A 22,335-nucleotide genomic window follows, 5' to 3' on the forward strand; every position below is an offset into this window, starting at 1 on the left:
AATTAACAGCTTGGGTGAAACATGTTGCCAAGAGTGAACATAGGTTATACTCACTGAGTTATAATGATATTTAGAATTGAAGTAAATGAAACTGTGTTACTGTTATACCATAAAGAAATGAAACAGTGTTACCAGTATACCCTAATGAAATGAAACAGTGTTACCAGTATACCCTAATGAAATGAAACTGTGTTACTGTTATACCATAAAGAAATGAAACAGTGTTACCAGTATACCCTAATGCAATTAAAGTATTACTGGTATACCCTAATGAAACAAAACATTGTTACTGGCGTACCCTAATGAAATGAAAGACTGTTAACAGTAAAATCTAATGAAATGAAACAGTGTTACCAGGATACACAAATTAAATGAAAAAGTGTTACTCATATGTCCTAATGAAATGAAAAAGCATTACCAGTATACTATAATAAAATGAAAGAGTGTTACCAGTATAACCTAAAGAAATGAAAGTTTTACTGTGCAACATAATGAAAAAAATCTGTTATTGCCTTAAATTAGGAAAGAAAAACATGACAATTGTGAATTAATTCTAGCCTTTCAATGTGTGAGTTGATTTTAGCAATTGTTTCACATTTTTTTTATTGTATAACTTGGCACAATTTAGAATTTTGCTGGTGCACCATTAAAACCTAAATATATGTAGATACATAAATACACTGTTTGAAACTTGCTGAAATCATAATCTATATAAATTCCTCTTTCCATGGTTTGAACATGTAGTGAAACATAATGGCCGATGACATTTATGTCTATGAGTGCAGACATGCAAGTCAGGAAAAGTCTAGGACTTCATTTTCATAAGCTGTCAGATTTGTATAATTTCATTTACTATCTTTTGTTATGTAACTCATGACAGATTTGTATAATTTTCTTTACTAAAAAGCTGTTTTCTAATCTAACTTTTGACAGATTTGGTATAATTTCCTTTTCTAAATAGTTGTTTTCTGATGTAACTAATGACAATAAAGATGTAGTATTTTCCATATAAAATGCAACCTGACCTCAAGCAAGAGAATGTTACAGTATCTCATGCAGAGTAACTTGTAGCTGATGTGTAAAATGTAAAGTTATGACCAAATAATCCACAGCAAGTTATCTGAAGAAGTTGCAAAGAAGTTTACAAAATGTTTATCTGTGTGTAAGTACTGTCGATTAAAGGAATGAAATTAATGTTTATCTGTGTGTCATTACTGTGGATTAAAGTAATGAAATTCATGTTTGTGTGTGAATACTGTGGATTAAAGGGATGAAATTAATGTGTAACTGTGTGGGATTACTCTTGATTAAAGGAATGAAATTAATGTTTATTTGTGTGTGAATACTGTGGACTAAAGGGATGAAATTAATGTGTAACTGTGTGGGATTACTGTCGATTAAAGTAATGAAATTAATGTTTATCTGTGTGTTATTACTGTGGATTAATGTTTATCTGTGTCTGACCCACGAGAAGCTGCTGGCAGGCTTTCCCATGTACCCATGCTAACCGAGCCTTGGACTCGAACCCACACAGACAGAGGTGAGATGGCAGTGATCCGGAACGGTGAGCGCTTTAGACCACTCTACCACTCGGGGCCCGTTAGTCTTAGTAATAAAAAGTCCTGAATGAAACTGAGTTCAAATCCCAGTTAATCCAAAATGGAAGACGATGACATCTGTTGTGACCTGTGCAGTGCTGCAGTGTCAACAGCCTCTTGTTGAATCACAGAAAATATTCCAGTTTTTGAATTCTGTATAAATTTTGATAAATGTCATTGTCCAAGAATTAATTTAGAGCAGCAGTATTTCCAGGGAAAACAATCACTTGAAGTTCAATAATTTGAAGAAAATAAAATAATTAGCACAAAACTGGACACAACATAAAACACCTTGACATCTCAAGTGTTAAGGCACAACTGATAATTCTTTCTCAATACATCAGTAATAAGTCTAACTAAGACGCAAAACAGATTCCTGGACAGTGGTCATCCTTCTAGAAATGGAAATTTGTTACATGATAAATATCACGTAATCCAGGTATGGCCTTAACTTAATAATTCTTATTCAGAGAAAGAATAAAAAATATTTTTAAAAAAGTTGTTTAATAAAACTGTCACTGGTTATGAATCAAGGTCAGAAACTAGATGCAGTGTTTCTATTATTAGGTGTTTACCAATAAAAATTAAAAAAGTCAGGTCAAACAGAACTTAATTCTATAAAAAATATCAAGTCCAATAAACAATATTACATTACAATAGCATGTAATGGAATAAAATAAAAAATTAAAACTAACAAAAAAACAATTAAATAAAATATACATGACAACTACCCTTATTTCAAGATGGAGTTTATCGTTACTAACTTTATTTCAAAACAGAGTTTATTGCTACTACTTTATTCAGGACAAAGTATCATTACGACCCTTATTTCAAGACAGAGTTAATCATTACTACCCTTATTCAAGATGGAGTTTATTGTTACAACCCTTATTTCAAGACTGAGTTTATTGTTACTAATCTTATTTCAAGACAGAGTTTATCGTTATTATTCTTATTTCAAGACAGAGTTTATCGTTACTACTCTTCGTGTTTACAAACTTAGTAATGCAATTATTATAGTAAAGATTGAATCCAAAGTTCAAGAACTACCGGTCTTGTTTTCACTCTTTAAAATACTTAATAATTAGAATTCATACTAACATGGACTTTAGGATTCTTCTGATGGAATGTATACCATGACCAACTAACTTGGGACTTTAGGAATCTTCTGATGGAATGTATACCATGACCAACTAACCTGGGACTTTAGGATTCTTCTGATGGAATGTATACCATGACCAACTAACCTGGGACTTTAGGAATCTTCTGATGGAATGTATACCATGACCAACTAACCTGGGACTTTAGGATTCTTCTGATGGAATGTATACCATGACCAACTAACCTGGGACTTTAGGATTCTTCTGATGGAATGTATACCATGACCAACTAACTTGGGACTTTAGGATTCTTCTGATGGAACGTATACCATGACCAACTAACTTGGGACTAATTTGGGACTTTAGGATTTTTCTGATGGAACGTAAACCATGACCAACTAACTTGGGACTTTAGGATTTTTTTGATGGAATGTAAACCATGACCATCTAACCTGGGACTTTAGGATTCTTCTGATGGAATGTATACCATGACCACCATCCCAGCAAAGCACCAATCTCATTGCCAGTAAAAATCTTCCACTCTCCACTGAAAGAAAAACAAAAGAGTCCCAAAAGGCTTTGATACTGCTGACCTGATTCAGTTTGTACTATAACATTTTAATCAGGTAAATATTATAATCAGGTAAATATTATAATCAGGTAGAAGATCTTAACCCACCTCTAACTAGTTCCTTGTATTTTATGTGAAACCCTGGTATGAGACCTTACCTGCTATCATTCCATACCAGGTCACTAACAAACCAACAAGTTAATATCAATGAAATGACTCAAATGCTTATTTTTACTGATAATAACCATACTGGTATCATTCCCAACACAATCACTAACAAAATAATATCCTAATTTTGTTGATATTGACATTACACATTATCTAAACTAGGTCACCATCAAACTTTGTAATTAACAACATCAACAGATCAAATGCCAATTTTTTCTGATATTGACCACACCAGGTACCATTCCATACTTGGTCACTAAAAAGCCATTTCACTAATAATATCAATGGATCAAATGCCAATTTTGGCTGATACTAACCATAGCTTGTCACTAATAAATTATAAATAATACCAATGGATCAACTGTAAAACATTTACTGATAATTACTATACAGGTATCTTTCCATACCAGACCACTAACAAACCAAGTAACTAATTTGGTAAAACCTGTCTCTGCTGTGACAAGGTGTCATTTATGACCACAATTCTCATGCACGGATCAACTTTATTATATAATTGCACTGTCGTAAGTATATATATATATATATATATATACCTCTCCCTAGATAACTCGCACACAACAGGGTCCACAAACACAGACCGTACTATAAGCGAGACACGAGTTACCAAGGGACCTCCAAAAGTTGAACAAAATTCACTTTAATATTGACAAAACCGGGGGTGGGAAGTGGCATTAGGGAACTGGGCTGTTTATTGACTGAATCCTCATTTTACAATGACACTGATAATAATTTTTAATAACACGATTTTCTAATGAAGTTGTTCGTTATTCTGTTTAAATAACATTTATTTTCAAAATGTCCAACATATGAAAGATCGTTCCAACTGGCTTCAACAACCATCACGTGTATGCAAAAAATCTGTATTATGTCACTGCTTTTTGTTTTCTTGATGAGCCTGGTTTCCATAGTGGTATTCAATATTATCCTGCCAAATCGGGAGGCCAGAGAGCAGGGAACTAGACTAACTGTTGGCACACCACCAAGCAAGATTCTTTTTTTCAAAAACACTACATTAATTTTGTGAGACAATTGTCTACATCAAAACTCAATTTTTGTATTGTTTAATTAGTACAATATTGATGCCGTGATTTCATTGGATGTAATAATGAAACTTCTTATCATATCTCTAAGTGCCAGATCAAGAATTCTCAGAAACTTGCTTGCCCACAATGGTTATCTTTGATCACAGTTATGAAAGAGTCGGTTAATTTAAGGTAGTTTATGTTACATACACAATAACATTTATAAGTGTTTGATTGATCAAATGAAGTGAGTTCACCCGACATATGACTGGGGCTGCTAGATTTGAGGTTTGTAGGATTTTCGTGCCTTTTAACTTTTATTTTATTACACCTTCTTTATTTGATTCAAAAGACATAATTAACTTGATAATACAAAAGACAGCTTTTAATTCAATGCAACAATACAACAAATACTTCCTGAAGTCAGTTATCAAAACATGGTTGGCACTTAATTAGGTTCTCAGAGAAATGCTCGTGGACATAGCTGTTATGATAGATTGATGCATTTTACATTTAATTACAAGAGGACACATTGCATTTATGACGATTACGCTTAAAAGGAACTAAAAGATAGAACTTGAACACAAATTTCAGTTGATAAAATGTTTTTAAATTTGTATTTATTTATTAATGTACTGCCTGCACTTGGCGTGACATTTTCATTGATCAAAATTTCCTTACATATCGTTAAATGCGGTGTACTAGAAATGTCGTTTGGAAAGAAAACATAAAAAAAATTAAGACCAATTTTTAAATTTGACATTTCATAGAGCTGAATAAAATTTCCAAGTCCTATCTACCGTTTTTGACGATAAAACGAGCGATACATCAAAGTTTCCATTACCAATTTTGATAGCGATTTTCTTCAAGTTCAATAAATAGGGATCAATTCTGGGGTATTTTCTGGTTGAAAAAATGGGTTCCACGCCTGACCCCACGTTATAAGCGGATTTGCGAGTTATCAGGGCACGAGTTATTGAGGGAGTGGTGTATATATGTGTATATGTATGTATATATGTAAGTATGTATGTATGTATGTATACAGACACACACACACACACACACATAGACACATACACAAAAACCCAATCAAAACTGCTATCGTGCAATTCATACACTGAATGAGTAAGTGTTATCAAAACTAACTGTGCAGGTCTTATGCTACACTTGAGGTAAGTCTGAAATTTATGGACATGTCAAGTTAACTTATGGCCAAGAAAAATAAATAATACTTTAGATTTGTAAGTAAAATTCTAACCGACAAGTACACACGATCTTCAAATAGAAAGCAAATTTTTAAGTAAATTATGTTTCTCCAAGAATACTTACCCATTCACATCATGTTAGGAATATCAGCCTGCTACCTCATGAATCCAGCAAGACGAAAATCAGCTTTTCTTGTCTCATATAAACAAATGTCAATAGCTCTTGCATATTACCTCCCACTGTCACCACCAGGTGTCGCTAGTTTTTAGCTGAGTGATATACTAATTGGAATGCTCACATGGTGGGGTGGGTCAGGGTTTTTAAGTAAGGCAATTGGGTAAGTATTCTCAGCGAAACACAATTTACTTAAAAATTTGCTTTCTCTTTTGAATACGTTCCCCAACCACATTATGTTAGGAGAGTAAGTAATAGGAGGAGGGTGTGTGTGTGTGTGTGTGTGTGTGTGTGTGTGTGTGTGTGTGTGTGTGTGTGTGTGCTTTGGATTTTTAACATAGCTTTAACAATTTTTCAGTCATATCGCTACGATGTCTGTAGTGTGACATTTTATAGTGATGTCTAGCACTGGGGCATCATGCCGCAGACATGTAGCATGATGTCCCACCTAGTCACATTATACTGACACCAGGCCGACCAGTCCTAACACTAACCTCTTAATGCTAAGTGCCAAGTGAGGCAGCTGTTAGTACCATTTTGGAAAGTCTTTGGTCTGACTCGGCCGGGGATCAAACCCACAACATCCCGCATCCGAGGTGGACACTCTAACCACTAGGCCACCGGAGCGGTCATAGGAGGAGGGAATGGTGAGCATCTGACCTCTACCTCAGGTATCCAAGGGAATGATGGTTGACTCCTCACGTGAATAATAACCTGTTCTCTTAATTACAATACATCCTGGGGTCACCTGGTCTTTGCCTCTTACATGTAGTTAAGAAGATGAATATTTAAATCTTACCGACCTATAAAATTTCACTGGTGAATCCTGCAAAACTAATAGGCTGTATTGATTGATCTAGTGGGGTCTGATGGCTGTCAATGCTGCCACCACCGGACCAATCAGATGTAAGGATTTCCTCTGTGATGCTAAATCTCTGAGACAAAAACTAGAAATGGTTGACTCTACATGCAAGCCAACAGCTTCTATGATATCTTAGATCAAACGTTATGTTCAAATGTAGGGCTTGCATAGATGGATTGAAGCTTCCGAGCCATAATCTTCATGAATGAGGTGACTCTGATCTGGTGAGATTTCTAAGTACACTGACCATACAACCCACTTCAGCCATGAAGAAAGGGCTTGTGGGCCATTTATTATAGATATTAACCATACCAGGAATCATTCCATAGCAAACCAAATAACTAATAATATCAATGGACTAAATGACAATTTTTACTAATATAGACCATAGAGTTATCGTTCCATACCAGGTTACTAACAAACCATGTAACTAATACATTAGAAATATCAATGGATTGAATGCCAATTCTTACTGACATTGCCTTTACAACAAATAATGGTCACAATGGATACCATGCCTTCCCACTATTTAAAATAGGAAACAAACAAAAAGACCACTAAATCTTGCCAGTTCAGTTTCTCTTTCTGACATATTATGAAACCTTTGATTCTTCTTTAGGTGTTCTCTCAAAGCAACTGAATACACTGAAAGAATGCTTACAAATATCTGAACCTAAAACGACAGCAAGATATTTTCTGACGAATGTGGTACATGTAGTAGGGTGGGACATCCAGCCATAGAGGGAGGGTTAAATATAACTCAAATATATTTATCAGTAGACGCATTAGATAAGGACTACTTAAAAATAAAAAAGGATTGTGGCAAGACTTTTATAAAAAGGTATTCAGAATTTATGGAGAACTTAATTTTACAAAGTTGACAAGCTTACCAAAGACAGTTTTTGTAGAGATATTATTCTTTAATTAGTAGAAACATCACCAAGTCCAAATGAATATTTAGTATACAATATTTTTCATTTTTGTTATTTCTGACAATTCTAATATTACAAATTGTGGCTTTTTAAATTCTTAATGATTTAGCTGACAATACAAGAATTAGGAAGGACATATCATTTGTATCGTCATTTTAAATTAATTCATAGAATAATCATGACTATACATTTTTTAAAGAATAACTGTATAATAAATTATATACTGTCTGTAAAACAGTGAAAATGAAAATACTTAAGGTTTATTCTATGACTGTGACAATACATTTTGGCATTCTCATACAGAATTCACTGACACCAGTTTAATCAATGCATACTTGTCCTAGGAAGTAATATTATTTGGATGCAAACAATTAGATATAATCTCATACTGATTTTGTTTAAATGTTTTGCATGCAAATTCAACATGTGAAATCTTTACATTTATGCATTTAAATAAATAGTTGAAAGAAACAAAAACACAGCAAAAATACACTGCTAGATCATGCAAATAAGATTAGTTTCTTCAAAATATGGACCACAATCATGAATAAACAACTTGTATAAGAAATACTTTTTTCTTGTCATTATTTGTGTCTGAATTCTCTAAAGCTTGGGGATACCAATCATTATATATTAACTGAACCAGTTCACCATAGGTATTAACAAGTTTAACCTTGGAGACTTTTCTGCCAATGCCAGCCTGTCAGCATCAGGATCATTTGCCAAAATTACTGGACTGTCATGCTCATCAGCTGTCTTCATAGCAAGGATCTGGAAGGAAAGTGAGCAAACATGTTTTACAAAAGTGTTCATTGGGTAAGAAAGCACATATTTAAAGTAAGTTATGTTTTTCCAAGAATACTTTCCTGTTCACATTACATTAGGAATATTATCCTTCTACCTCATGAATCCAGCTCTACTAAAAGACGAAAATCGTCTTAGTGTCTATTTTTAGATAGACAAAGGCAGTAACTCTTGCCCATTACCTCCCCTAGATACCACCAGATGTTGCCAGTTTGTTTGTTTTTTAGCTGAGACATTAACCTGGATGCTCACATGGCAGGACTGTTGGGAGGTTTAGGCAATGTGATGAGGTAAGCATTCTCAGAGAAACATAATTTACATTAAAAATTTGCTTTCTCCTTTGAATATGTTCCCCAATCACATTAAGTTAGGAGAGTAAGTAATAGAAGGGGATGCTGAGCATCCAGCCTCTTCCTCTGGTATCCTTCTGGAAATGAGTGGCTGGATTCCCCATATGAAAGATAACCCTTTCTCCTAATGGCCTAAGATACACAGCCTGATATCCCTTGATCTGGGATATATATATACACACACAAACACGGATGACATCTTTTCACCAACCATAATTTTCACTGGCGAATCCAGTGAAGCTAGTGGGCTGTGTTGATATTGTCTAGTTGGGTCAGGTGGCCATCTGTGCTCCGGCCACTGGTCCTACCAGATCCAACATTTGTCGCTGCGATGCTAAATCTCTGAGGTAAAAACTTGAGAAGGTTGACTCTGCATGCCAGCCAACAGCTTCTATAATGTTTCGTATCAAAACAATGCATTCAAAAGCGAGGCTCACAGAAATGGCTCTAATCTTCTCAGCTGTAATCCTCATGAGGCAACTCTGATCTCGAGATATCTCTGAGTATGCTGAGCATATAACTTCAACCACGAAGCAAGGGCTTATGGGGTGATGCCTTGTTTTCTAATCTTGACCAGAAGTAAGTGATATTTGCATGTCATGACTCGTCTCTGTGTGTCTCAAGTAGTGCTTGAGGACGCAGAGATGAGGCTACTCTGATCTGGTGAGACGTCAGAGTACAACAAGCATATGAACCCCTTCAACCAGGAATAAAGTTCATGAAGTGTGATATCCTGTGTTCTGCCTCACAGAGATTGCATAAATTTAGCAGCAAGCCACGTGAGAAGAGACTTTGCTCATGCCATGACTTGTCTCTGTACGTCTCAAGTAGTGCTTGAGGGTGCAGACAGGATCTTGCATGGCTGCCTCTCTAGACTTGTCTACCGGAAAGAGAGGATAAATGACAACTCATTGGTTACCTATCGATGACAACTGATTCTTGGCACTAGGCCTGGTTGTGTAAGGAGGACTACTGAATGATCCAAATTGAACAGAAGATAGTTCGGGTCGACTGAAAGGGCATGTAGCTCACTGATCCTGCATGTGAAAGTTAAAGTTATGAGCAAAGAGATTCAAACTTGCTTGAATCGAGCTAAATTAGAACCCAAGACAAATTCCATTTTGGAAATAATGTTATGGATTTTGGTTGCTGGAAATCAAATTGTCTAACATATCTGAGAGATCATCATGCTCAATGTCACCTCTGCCATGATGTCAGAATGTGTCAGAGATCATTGACCCCTGAGGGTGTGAACAGAATCTTGCATGGCTGCTGTTCTCGACCTGGCTATGGAAGAAAGTGAGCAGGGATAATGGTTGACTACCAACAGATGATATTCTGTTTTATGCTACAAATCCTGATGGTATCTTGAGAAACACCAAACCCTCCAATCGTAACTGAAGAGAATTCAGGTGTTCATAAAGGGGAATGCAGCCCTCTTATTCTGCATGCTAAAGCTGAAGCTATCAGTAAACATGGTCTGTATGATAATGACTTTAGCAATGTGTAGGCTAGAAGTTCAAAAGAGATATTGGTCATGGAGACCAGTATTGTCTAAAAGATCTGATATGTCTCTATTCCACACAAACATGTGGAATTTGTCCAATATCATAGAGCAGTAGCCTTTGGTAATGAATGGGGTCCAACTGTTTGTTCTCCAAGAACAAAGCCAGAGAAAGTGGGCCAATTGAGGGATGGAGGCACGCAGATATGTGATATAGATGGTTACTCTTGAGATTCTCTCCACAAATAAAGGTTTGATTTGTCTGACTCGCAAGGCTGTACTGGTAAAGGCCGAGCTAGTAGAAGAAGAGGACAGTCAATTCAGGTTGGCCTGAATCTTCCTGGATGTATTATCATTGGGAAAATTAGATTGGTGATACAGGGCTTGTACCCTCAAAGAGGGGCTATCAGAGTAATATTGCCATTCTGACGACGTAATTGCAGCACCATAGGAGGGGTGGCACAGGCTCATGGCTCCTCTCAGATGGCTGACAATGCACCTCACAGCTTAAGCTGCTGTGTCTTGAACTGGAGAGACAAAAGTGGGTAGATGCTGATTCTACCTTGTCGCCAAGCGGTTGATCATCGGATGCCTTTGAAGTGTGTGAATCTGGGTGATGACCAACTGATGGAGGGGACATTCTGTGTGAAGGACGTGACCCCTTTTGGATTGATTCTCTGTGAAGCCACTGATGCAGCCAGATGGTGTCTGAATTGTATGTTGATATGGAGATTGTTGCACCCATGTAGAAACATGCAAATAAGAACACTGGACAAGTGGACTGGTACCCCCCTGCTTGAGGATATAGGTCAACACCACAGTGTTGTCAGATCAAAAGAGGACCATTTTGCCCTCAGGATCGATCTTTACCGAAATGAAATGGAATTATGACAGCCTTGTTTTCTGGGATGTTCATACACAGAGGTCATTCCCCAGGTGTTGCTAATGGTAGTGAAGGTCAGCAACAGGTTGGTACTCCCATCATGTGCACAGGCAGCAGTACTTTAGGTTATTTCCACCTGGGGTTCTTCAGCAGGATTCTAATGGATTGTCCCTCTGATGTAGGAATGATTGAATTTCAGGTGATCTTGACTACTTGATTAAGAGGATGTAAAACAGGGTGCCAATGGTGGGGGTCAAGTCTGCTACCATATGATAGCCAAGGAGCTGCAAGAACTCTCCCGATGAAATCCAAGTCTTAATGGAAATGGACTTGACGCGTTCAGCGATTCTGTTAGCATGAACACAAGGGGATGCAACAAATTCTGGTGGGTTAAGAAATCCGTGCCCAAATGGACAAAATTAGGGGATGTACAGAGGTCTGAACCTGGATGATCTAGCAGAGAAGAGAGATCATTCTGCTTTGGAGTAGGATAAAACTTACCATCTGTTTCTTTAAGATGCTGCCCAGGTATGCTGCCATTGATATAGATGATGCCCAGAACAGGGAGATGGCATAGTCTCTAGTGTGACTGGAAGCCCAGGAATTGATGAGGGCCAAAGGGAAGAACAGTGAGTTGATGACAGTGTCGTGATAAATGTGGAAACTAGCAACAGATGGGGTGGATAGGGACATGGAGGTATACATCTGTCAGATTGAGACTAATGGCATACTCACCCCATCTGACGGGGAGGTGGAATGACATTGTCTTCCCCAGTCTTGAATATTTTGAGGAGACTCCAGTTGATGATGAGCCTCCATCTGCTATTTGCATGCCAAAAACAAGTCTTGAGTAACTCATTGGGGAATATGTCCTTAGCACAAACTTCCATGCCTTTTATGAGCGACCAGGTTATCAAAAGGCTTCCATCTCCTGATCTGATGGTGTATCGTGTGGAGGGGCGAGGGAATGAAACCCAAAGCCCCTCTGACTGATCTGGATCAGCTCCCCCTCTTCAGAGGGAACAGGGGGATCCAGTGAGTTCAAACTGGTTTCATACAGCCACTGTACTATTGCATGATTGGGGTCAATGTGGGTGCACTTGTGACTATCGATGACTCATCACTATTACTGTGCACTGGGTTCTCATCAAGCTCAGCTTCAAGCTCAGCATAAGTCACGCCAGGTGGCCTTGACGACTCCACTCAGTTGTATCTGTGCAAGACATGAGCCTCCCTTGTATATAAGCCGTGAGTACTCTAATATCCGACATTGCCCGTAAAGACAGCACTGTCACTATCACTGCACTGCCATCCTTTCCAGCACTGCATGCATCGCCTTCTTTTCCCACACTGTTGGCCTCTCCAGCACTGCCGGTATATCCAGCCTTTATTGTACTGTTGGCATTGCTGCACTACTGGCCTTTGTAGCACTGTCGCTGCATATATGTTGGTCCGGCACACACCTGTGCCAACTGCTACAAAGGCATGGCTGAATGGGCAGATTTCTCATTGAAATCACCAGTGAAATAATGATATGTTGCCAGCTAGATGGATGGATCTATCACTAACATCCCCATAAATATTGTGTAGTTGGCCCGTTCCAGCCAAGAGGTCTCCATGTTGGGACAGGTGGACTGCTGGTAATGTCGATGCGACTGCCAGTGTTGGCTGGTGTCACAGCAGCAGCATTATTATTATTATTTGGGTCCAGCTGATCAATCATAAATCCCATGCACCCCGACTTACCAGCCAGAAGACTGTGCTTGGACATATGTGGAGGCTTACCCCGTCTGGGTTGCCTAAAATATTCCCCTAATGTTTTTGCTCAGACTGAAGAGAGTGCAGCTTCGACTGCTGTACTGATTGATGCATCTTATTCAGCAACAGATGGTCTACTCCTTTATCCTCTATACATATAAACTGAAGCATAGTCATGGTAGGCTACCATTCTCTGATACAACAAACACACCTAAGTAGAAACTAGTAATATGTTGAAATTACTAGGTCACTGAAACAAAACAGTTTCGTAACCACATGTTATAGATGCTGCGTAATAGAAACTATGTATACATAACATAAACAAAACAGGAGTCATGGTAAATTTCCATGCTCTGAAGTGGCCTGAGGAATGTTTAACTGATACATGCTAAAACGACATAATACACATAAACTAAAGCAGAAACTAGCAATGTGTGAAATTACTAGGTTCCTAAAAACACTGTCAGAACTAACAGATCGGTGAAGTGTTATATCAGAAACCTATGGCCCTGTATAAAACGTATGCTGCATGCTTGGTTAATAATAATTCTATCAAAACAGCATGAAATACGAATAAATTAACCATAATTATCAAGCAGAATTCAGATTTCACTATTACGAGCTCCATAGTGGACAGATGAAGGAATAAAGTCAAATGAACGCTAACCCATAATGACCTTGTGTAAGGTCAATGATAGCGTGGTGGGACGGTGGTCCTGCAAGACAAAGTCCCGACAAGTGACAAATCTCTCAAAATATCGGCAGAAATTGTATTTAAAAAAACATACAACCTGCAGCAGATCAATAAATCTGCATTATAAATGCAAAATGAACATTGGATGGGTCAATAGGAACACAAAAAAGGGCTGGATTGTTGGAAGCTATTGCACTGTGTGCGTCTCAGGACAGTAAAGCTAAAAACAGGCGACACCTAGTGGAATCAAGGAGAGGTATTGGGCAATAGTTACTGCCCTTTGTCTACCAATAGAAAGACAATAAAGACAATTTTCATCTTTTAGTAGGCTGGATTCATGAGGTAGCAGGCTAATATTTCTAACGTAATGTGATTGGGAAATGTATTCGAAGAAGAAATTAATCAACTAAACTAAGCTGCCTTTGGCATATTGTAGTATTCAAATATTTCATAAATTCCAGTTTTGCTGAATAGGGCCTTGAGATTCTATTTATCACACAATCATAACTGTAAAGACTTTGTACAGGTATTAGGTCACATTGTACTGCTAATGATACTGCTATGTTTGATGTCACACAAGACTGTTACTGACAGTGCTATGCGTTATATCACATTGTGCTGTCAATGACTGCTATGTGTTATATCACACTACTGCTACTGACTGCTGTTTTATGTTGCACTGTACTATCAATGACTCTATGTCATGTACTGCCAATGTGTTGTCATATTGTGCTTGTAATAACAATGCCATGTATTATATCACATTGTGTTATTAATGATACTGCTGTCAAACTGTAATGTCAACGACATTGCTATGTGTTGTCACAATGTGGTTTTAAGTACACTGCTAGATGCTGACCCTGAGCTTTAAATGATACTGCTACATGTTATGTTTCACTGCTTTCAATGGCACTGGTATGTTATACTGTGCTGCAAATGATACTGCTTTTACATTGAGCTGTCAATGACTGCTTTGTTATGCTACACTGCGATAATGACACTGCTATATATTATGTCACATTCTGCTGTCAAATATACTGATGTGTTACATTATACTTTGCTGTCAATGACACTGCCATATGTTATGTCACATTCAGCTGTCAAATATACTGATGTGTTACATTATACTTTGCTGTCAATGACACTGCCATATGTTATGTCACATTCAGCTGTCAAATATACTGATGTGTTACATTATACTTTGCTGTCAATGACACTGCCATATATTATGTCACATTCTGCTGTCAAATATACTGATGTGTTACATTATACTTTGCTGTCAATGACACTGCCATATATTATGTCACATTCTGCTGTCAAATATACTGATGTGTTACATTATACTTTGCTGTCAATGACACTGCCATATATTATGTCACATTCTGCTGTCAAATATACTGATGTGTTACATTAAACTTTGCTGTCAATGTCACAATATGGTGCTTATATGTATTATACAACTAAGTTTTTTAAAAATATGCCCTTAAATAAATTTTTACAAAAAAACCTGCCTTAATTATGTGTGCGTTATATTTTTATTCAGTGTAACACACATGGTCATAAATTCTTTTGACCTGGTCAATACTGCAGCCACCACAATGACTAATAACAATTCACATCCAGTTGTTATTTGACCTGGTCTGGTTCTACAACTATTTTATCTACAATCAAAACATACCTCAATCTCATAACATGTTTACAATGGACACTAATTATGTATAACAGCATAATAATCTGTATCAGCTGTGCTATTTTACATCTGATGTACTGAAGAAGCCATTGCAATGATGGACTCAGAAAAAAACTGTATTTACATGACATTGGCTCTCCTTCAATCTACTTTCTGCACATGTATTTAATAAATTCTTTAGTAATTGCCATTATGTTCTCACATGAGACCTTAAACCTTCCAGGTCTAATTTATAGATGTCACCCCGATACTCATGTTAAATAGGAATATCAGTTTTAAAACTTTTAACAGGAATATAAAACATTAAAACTTTCAGGTCTAATTTATAGAGGTCAACCCACTAATCATATTAAATAAGAATATCAGCTTTAAAAATTTGTACATGAAAAATAGAAATACTTCTGTCACTAAATCTGTGTGCATGAACATACCTTTGTATTTTGTATGAACATAAACAAGACCAGGTTTGTTGCTACATACAGTGTTACTCATAGTTTACGGTTTTAGTGTCGGTAACTGTGAAATAGCAGATTTTATTCTCTTACTGCAGCACATGCACTGTGCTGACAGAATGGTCCTGCTTTTCATCCCATGTTCTTTGGCCACTGGCTTAACTATGACCCAGTATACAAAGTGCTACATTTCTGTATGCCATTACAGTGATAGAAGCCTAAAGGACCACAAGTTAACATCATCCCAAGAAAATGTTTTTTCCCATATAGATACCGACTCAACATCCCCCAAAAATACTTTCCTCTAAAACATGTCGAGTTCAAATTTCACCCCACCCCCCTCCATCTGCTATTTGCATGCCAAAAACAAGTCTTGAGTAACTCATTGGGGAATATGTCCTTAGCACAAACTTCCATGCCTTTTATGAGCGACCAGGTTATCAAAAGGCTTCCATCTCCTGATCTGATGGTGTATCGTGTGGAGGGGCGAGAGAATGAAACCCAAAGCCCCTCTGACTGATCTGGATCAGCTCCCCCTCTTCAGAGGGAACAGGGGGATCCAGTGAGTTCAAACTGGTTTCATACAGCCACTGTACTATGGCATGATTGGGGTCAATGTGGGTGCACTTGTGACTATCGATGACTCATCACTATTACTGTGCACTGGGTTCTCATCAAGCTCAGCTTCAAGCTCAGCATAAGTCACGCCAGGTGGCCTTGGTGACTCCACTCAGTCGTATCTGTGCAAGACACGAGCTCTCCCTTGTATATAAGCCGTGAGTACTCTAATATCCGACATTGCCTGTAAAGACAGCACTGTCGCTATCACTGCACTGCCATCCTTTCCAGCACTGCATGCATTGCCTTCTTTTCCCACACTGTTGGCCTTTCCAGCACTGCTGGTATATCCAGCCTTTATTATGCTGTTGGCATTGCTGCACTACTGGCCTTTGTAGCACTGTCGCTGTATATATGTTGGTCCGGCACACACCTGTGCCAACTGCTACAAAGGCATGGCTGAATGGGCAGATTTCTCATTGAAATCACCAGTGAAATAATGATATGTTGCCAGCTAGATGGATGGATCTATCACTAACATCCCCATAAATATTGTGTAGTTGGCCCGTTCCAGCCAAGAGGTCTCCATGTTGGGACAGGTGGACTGCTGGTAATGTCGATGCGACAGCCAGTGTTGGCTGGTGTCACAGTGGCAGCATTATTATTATTATTTGGGTCCAGCTGATCAATCGTAAATCCCATGCACCCCGACTTACCGGCCAGAAGGCTGTGCTTGGACATACGTGGAGGCTTACCACGTCTGGGTTGCCTAAAATATTCCCCTAATGTTTTTGCTCAGACTGAAGTGAGTGCAGCTTCGACTGCTGTACTGATTGATGCATCTTATTCAGCAACGGATGGTCTACTCCTTTATCCTCCTTTATCCTTTACATATAAACTGAAGCATAGTCATGGTAGGCTACCATTCTCTGATACAACAAACACACCTAAGTAGAAACTAGTAATATGTTGAAATTACTAGGTCACTGAAACAAAATAGTTTCGTAACCACATGTTATAGATGCTGCGTAATAGAAACTATGTATACATAACATAAACAAAACAGGAGTCATGGTAAATTTCCATGCTCTGAAGTGGCCTAAGGAATGTTTAACTGATACATGCTAAAACGACATAATACACATAAACTAAAGCAGAAACTAGCAATGTGTGCAATTACTAGGTTCCTAAAAACAGTCAGAACTAACAGATCGGCGAAGTGTTATATCAGAAACCTATGGCCCTCCTAAAAACAGTCAGAACTAACAGATCGGCGAAGTGTTATATCAGAAACCTATGGCCCTGTATAAAACTTATGCTGCATGCTTGGTTAATAATAATTCCATCAAAACAGCACAAAATACGAATAAATTAACCATAATTATCAAGCACAATTCAGATTTCACTATTACGAGCTCCATAGTGGACAGATGAAGGAATAAAGTCAAATGAATGCTAACCCATAATGACCTTGTGTAAGGTCAATGATAGCATGGTGGGACGGTGGTCCTGCAAGACGAACTCCTAACAAGTGACAAATCTCTCCAAATATCGGCAGAAATTGTATTTAAAAAAACATACAACCTGCAGCAGATCAATAAATCTGCATTATAAATGCAAAATGAACATTGGATGGGTCAATAGGAACACAAAAAAGGGCTGGATTGTTGGAAGCTATTGCACTGTGTGCGTCTCAGGACACAGTAAAGCTAAAAACAGGAGACACCTAGTGGAATCAAGGAGAGGTATTGGGCAATAGTTACTGCCCTTTGTCTACCAATAGAAAGACAATAAAGACAATTTTCATCTTTTAGTAGGCTGGATTCATGAGGTAGCAGGCTAATATTTCCAACGTAATGTGATTGGGAAATGTATTCGAAGAAGAAATTAATCAACTAAACTAAGCTGCCTTTGGCATATTGTAGTATTCAAATATTTCATAAATTCCAGTTTTGCGGAATAGGGCCTTGAGATTCTATTTATCACACAATCATAACTGTAAAGACTTTGTACAGCTATTAGGTCACATTGTACTGCTAATGATACTGCTATGTTTGATGTCACACGAGACTGTTACTGACAGTGCTATGCGTTATATCACATTGTGCTGTCAATGACTGCTATGTGTTATATCACACTACTGCTACTGACTGCTGTTTTATGTTGCACTGTACTATCAATGACTCTATGTCATGTACTGCCAATGTGTTGTCATATTGTGCTTGTAATAACAATGCCATGTATTATATCACATTGTGTTATTAATGATACTGCTGTCAAACTGTAATGTCAACGACATTGCTATGTGTTGTCACAATGTGGTTTTAAGTACACTGCTAGATGCTGACCCTGAGCTTTAAATGATACTGCTACATGTTATGTTTCACTGCTTTCAATGGCACTGGTATGTTATACTGTGCTGCAAATGATACTGCTTTTACATTGAGCTGTCAATGACTGTTTTGTTATGCTACACTGCGATAATGACACTGCTATATATTATGTCACATTCTGCTGTCAAATATACTGATGTGTTACATTATACTTTGCTGTCAATGACACTGCCATATGTTATGTCACATTCAGCTGTCAAATATACTGATGTGTTACATTATACTTTGCTGTCAATGACACTGCCATATATTATGTCACATTCTGCTGTCAAATATACTGATGTGTTACATTATACTTTGCTGTCAATGACACTGCCATATATTATGTCACATTCTGCTGTCAAATATACTGATGTGTTACATTATACTTTGCTGTCAATGACACTGCCATATGTTATGTCACAATATGGTGCTTACATGTATTATACAACTAAGTTTTTTAAAAATATGCCCTTAAATAAATTTTTACAAAAAAACCTGCCTTAATTATGTGTGCGTTATATTTTTATTCAGTGTAACACACATGGTCATAAATTCTTTTGACCTGGTCAATACTGCAGCCACCACAATGACTAATAACAATTCACATCCAGTTGTTATTTGACCTGGTCTGGTTCTACAACCATTTTATCTACAATCAAAACATACCTCAATCTCATAACATGTTTACAACGGACACTAATTATGTATAACAGCATAATAATCTGTATCAGCTGTGCTATTTTACATCTGATGTACTGAAGAAGCCATTGCAATGATGGACTCAGAAAAAAACTGTATTTACATGACATTGGCTCTCCTTCAATCTACTTTCTGCACATGTATTTAATAAATTCTTTAGTAATTGCCATTATGTTCTCACATGAGACCTTAAACCTTCCAGGTCTAATTTATAGATGTCACCCTGATACTCATGTTAAATAGGAATATCAGTTTTAAAACTTTTAACAGGAATATAAAACATTAAAACTTTCAGGTCTAATTTATAGAGGTCAACCCACTAATCATATTAAATAAGAATATCAGCTTTAAAAATTTGTACATGAAAAACAGAAATACTTCTGTCACTAAATCTGTGTGCATGAACATATCTTTGTATTTTGTATGAACATAAACAAGACCAGGTTTGTTGCTACATACAATGTTACTCATAGTTTACGGTTTTAGTGTCGGTAACTGTGAAATAGCAGATTTTATTCTCTTACTGCAGCACATGCACTGTGCTGACAGAATGGTCCTGCTTTTCATCCCATGTTCTTTGGCCACTGGCTTAACTATGACCCAGTATACATAGTGCTACATTTCTGTATGCCATTACAGTGATAGAAGCCTAAAGGACCACAAGTTAACATCATCCCAAGAAAATGTTTTTTCCCATATAGATACCGACTCAACATCCCCCAAAAATACTTTCCTCTAAAACATGTCGAGTTCAAATTTCACCCCACCCCCGAAAAAGGCTTTGTTCTAATAGATGTCGAGTTAACTTGATCCACAAAAATGCTTTCCCAAAAAAGATGTCAAATTAACATGATCCCCCCAAAGATGAAGAGCAGTATATTTGGCTTTTATCAAAACTTCAGTGTTGTTACATATGTATCTGATACAACATAATATATGTTGATGAAACATAAATTTATCCTATCCGCTGAAAAACTTGACATGCATTTTAATCTATCTGTTGAAAAACATGACATGCAAATTATCCTATTTGTTGATAAACTTGACATGCATTTTATCCTATCTGTTGAAAAACACGACATGCACTTTTATCCTATCTGTTGATAAACCTGACATGCATTTTAACCTATCTGTTGAAAAACACGACACGCAAATTATCCTATTTGTTGATAAACTTTACATGCACTTTATCCTATCTGTTGAAAAACTTGACATGCACTTTACCTATCTGTTGAAAAACTTGACATGCACTTTACCTATCTGATCTGTTGAAAAACTTGACATGCACTTTACCTATCTGTTGAAAAACTTGACATGCACTTTATCCTATCTGTTGAAAAACCTGACATGCACTTTATCCTATCTGTTGAAAAACTTGACATGCACTTTATCCTATCTATTGATAAACTTGACATGCACTTTATCCTATCTGTTGAAAAACCTGACATGCACTTTATCCTATCTGTTGAAAAACTTGACATGCATTTAACCTATCTGTTGAAAAACTTGACATGCATTTAACCTATCTGTTGAAAAACTTGACATGCACTTTATCCTATCTGTTGAAAACCTTGACATGCATTTTAACCTATCTGTTGAAAAACTTGACATGCATTTTATCCTATCTGTTGAAAAACTTGACAAACATTTTAACCTATCTGTTGAAAAACTTGACATGCATTTTAACCTATCTGTTGATAAACCTGACATGCACTTTATCCTATCTGTTGAAAAACTTGACATACACTTTAACCTATCTGTTGAAAAACTTGACATGCACTTTAACCTATCTGTTGATAAACTTGACATGCATTTTAACCTATCTGTTGAAAAACCTGACATGCACTTTATCCTATCTGTTGAAAAACTTGACATGCATTTTAACCTATCTGTTGAAAAACTTGACATGCACTTTATCCTATCTGTTGAAAAACCTGACATGCACTTTATCCTATCTGTTGAAAAACTTGACATGCACTTTATCCTATCTGTTGAAAAACCTGACATGCATTTTAACCTGTTGAAAAACTTGACATGCACTTTACCTATCTGTTGAAAAACTTGACATGCACTTCATCCTATCAGTTGAAAAACTTGACGTGCACTTTATCCTATCTATTGATAAACTTGACATGCACTTTATCCTATCTGTTGAAAAACATGACATGAACTTTATCCTATCTGTTGAAAAACTTAACATGCACTTTATCCTATCTGTTGAAAAACTTGACATGCACTTTATCCTATCTGTTGAAAAACTTGACATGCATTTTAACCTATCTGTTGATAAACCTGACATGCACTTTATTATATCTGTTGAAAAACCTGACATGCACTTTATCCTATATGTTGAAAAACTTGACATGCATTTTAACCTATCTGATGAAAAACTTGACATGCACTTTATCCTATCTGTTGAAAAACCTGACATGCACTTTATCCTATCTGTTGAAAAACTTGACATGCACTTTATCCCATCTGTTGAAAAACTTGACATGCACTTTATCCTATCTATTGATAAACTTGACATGCACTTTATCCTATCTGTTGAAAAACTTGACATGCACTTTACCTATCTGTCGAAAAAGTTGACATGCACTTTATCCTATCTATTGATAAACTTGACATGCACTTTATCCTATCTGTTGAAAAACCTGACATGCACTTTATCCTATCTGTTGAAAAACTTGACATGCACTTTATCCTATCTGTTGAAAACTTGACATGCATTTTAATCTATCTGTTGAAAAACCTGACATGCACTTTATCCTATCTGTTGAAAAACTTGACATTCACTTTACCTATCTGTTGAAAAAGTTGACACGCACTTTATCCTATCTGTTGAAAAACTTGACATGCACTTTATCCTATCTGTTGAAAAACTTGACATGCACTATACCTATCTGTTGAAAAA

At 37.0% G+C, this 22,335-nt stretch overlaps 1 protein-coding gene across 2 annotated transcripts in view; it reads right to left on the reverse strand.

The window, feature by feature from the left end:
- Nucleotides 1–22,335, reverse strand: part of LOC149796281 (phosphopentomutase-like) — a 116,277-nt gene that overhangs the window by 41,459 nt on the left and 52,483 nt on the right. For both annotated transcript variants that reach the window (XR_016421653.1, XM_089960922.1), the window contains exons 11-12: nucleotides 8,328–8,425; nucleotides 3,151–3,245 (exon numbers count right to left, since the gene is read on the reverse strand). Coding sequence is in view for 1 of the 2 variants with exons in the window: in XM_089960922.1 (XP_089817048.1) it covers nucleotides 3,151–3,245; nucleotides 8,328–8,425 (193 nt within the window). In the remaining variant the exon portion in view is untranslated. The remainder of the gene's footprint in view (nucleotides 1–3,150; nucleotides 3,246–8,327; nucleotides 8,426–22,335) is intronic.

The sequence above is a fragment of the Sinohyriopsis cumingii genome, chromosome 6 (assembly GCF_028554795.1).
Source record: "Sinohyriopsis cumingii isolate HCF-2022 chromosome 6, ASM2855479v2, whole genome shotgun sequence".
Classification (NCBI taxonomy): Eukaryota; Metazoa; Mollusca; class Bivalvia; order Unionida; family Unionidae; genus Sinohyriopsis; species Sinohyriopsis cumingii.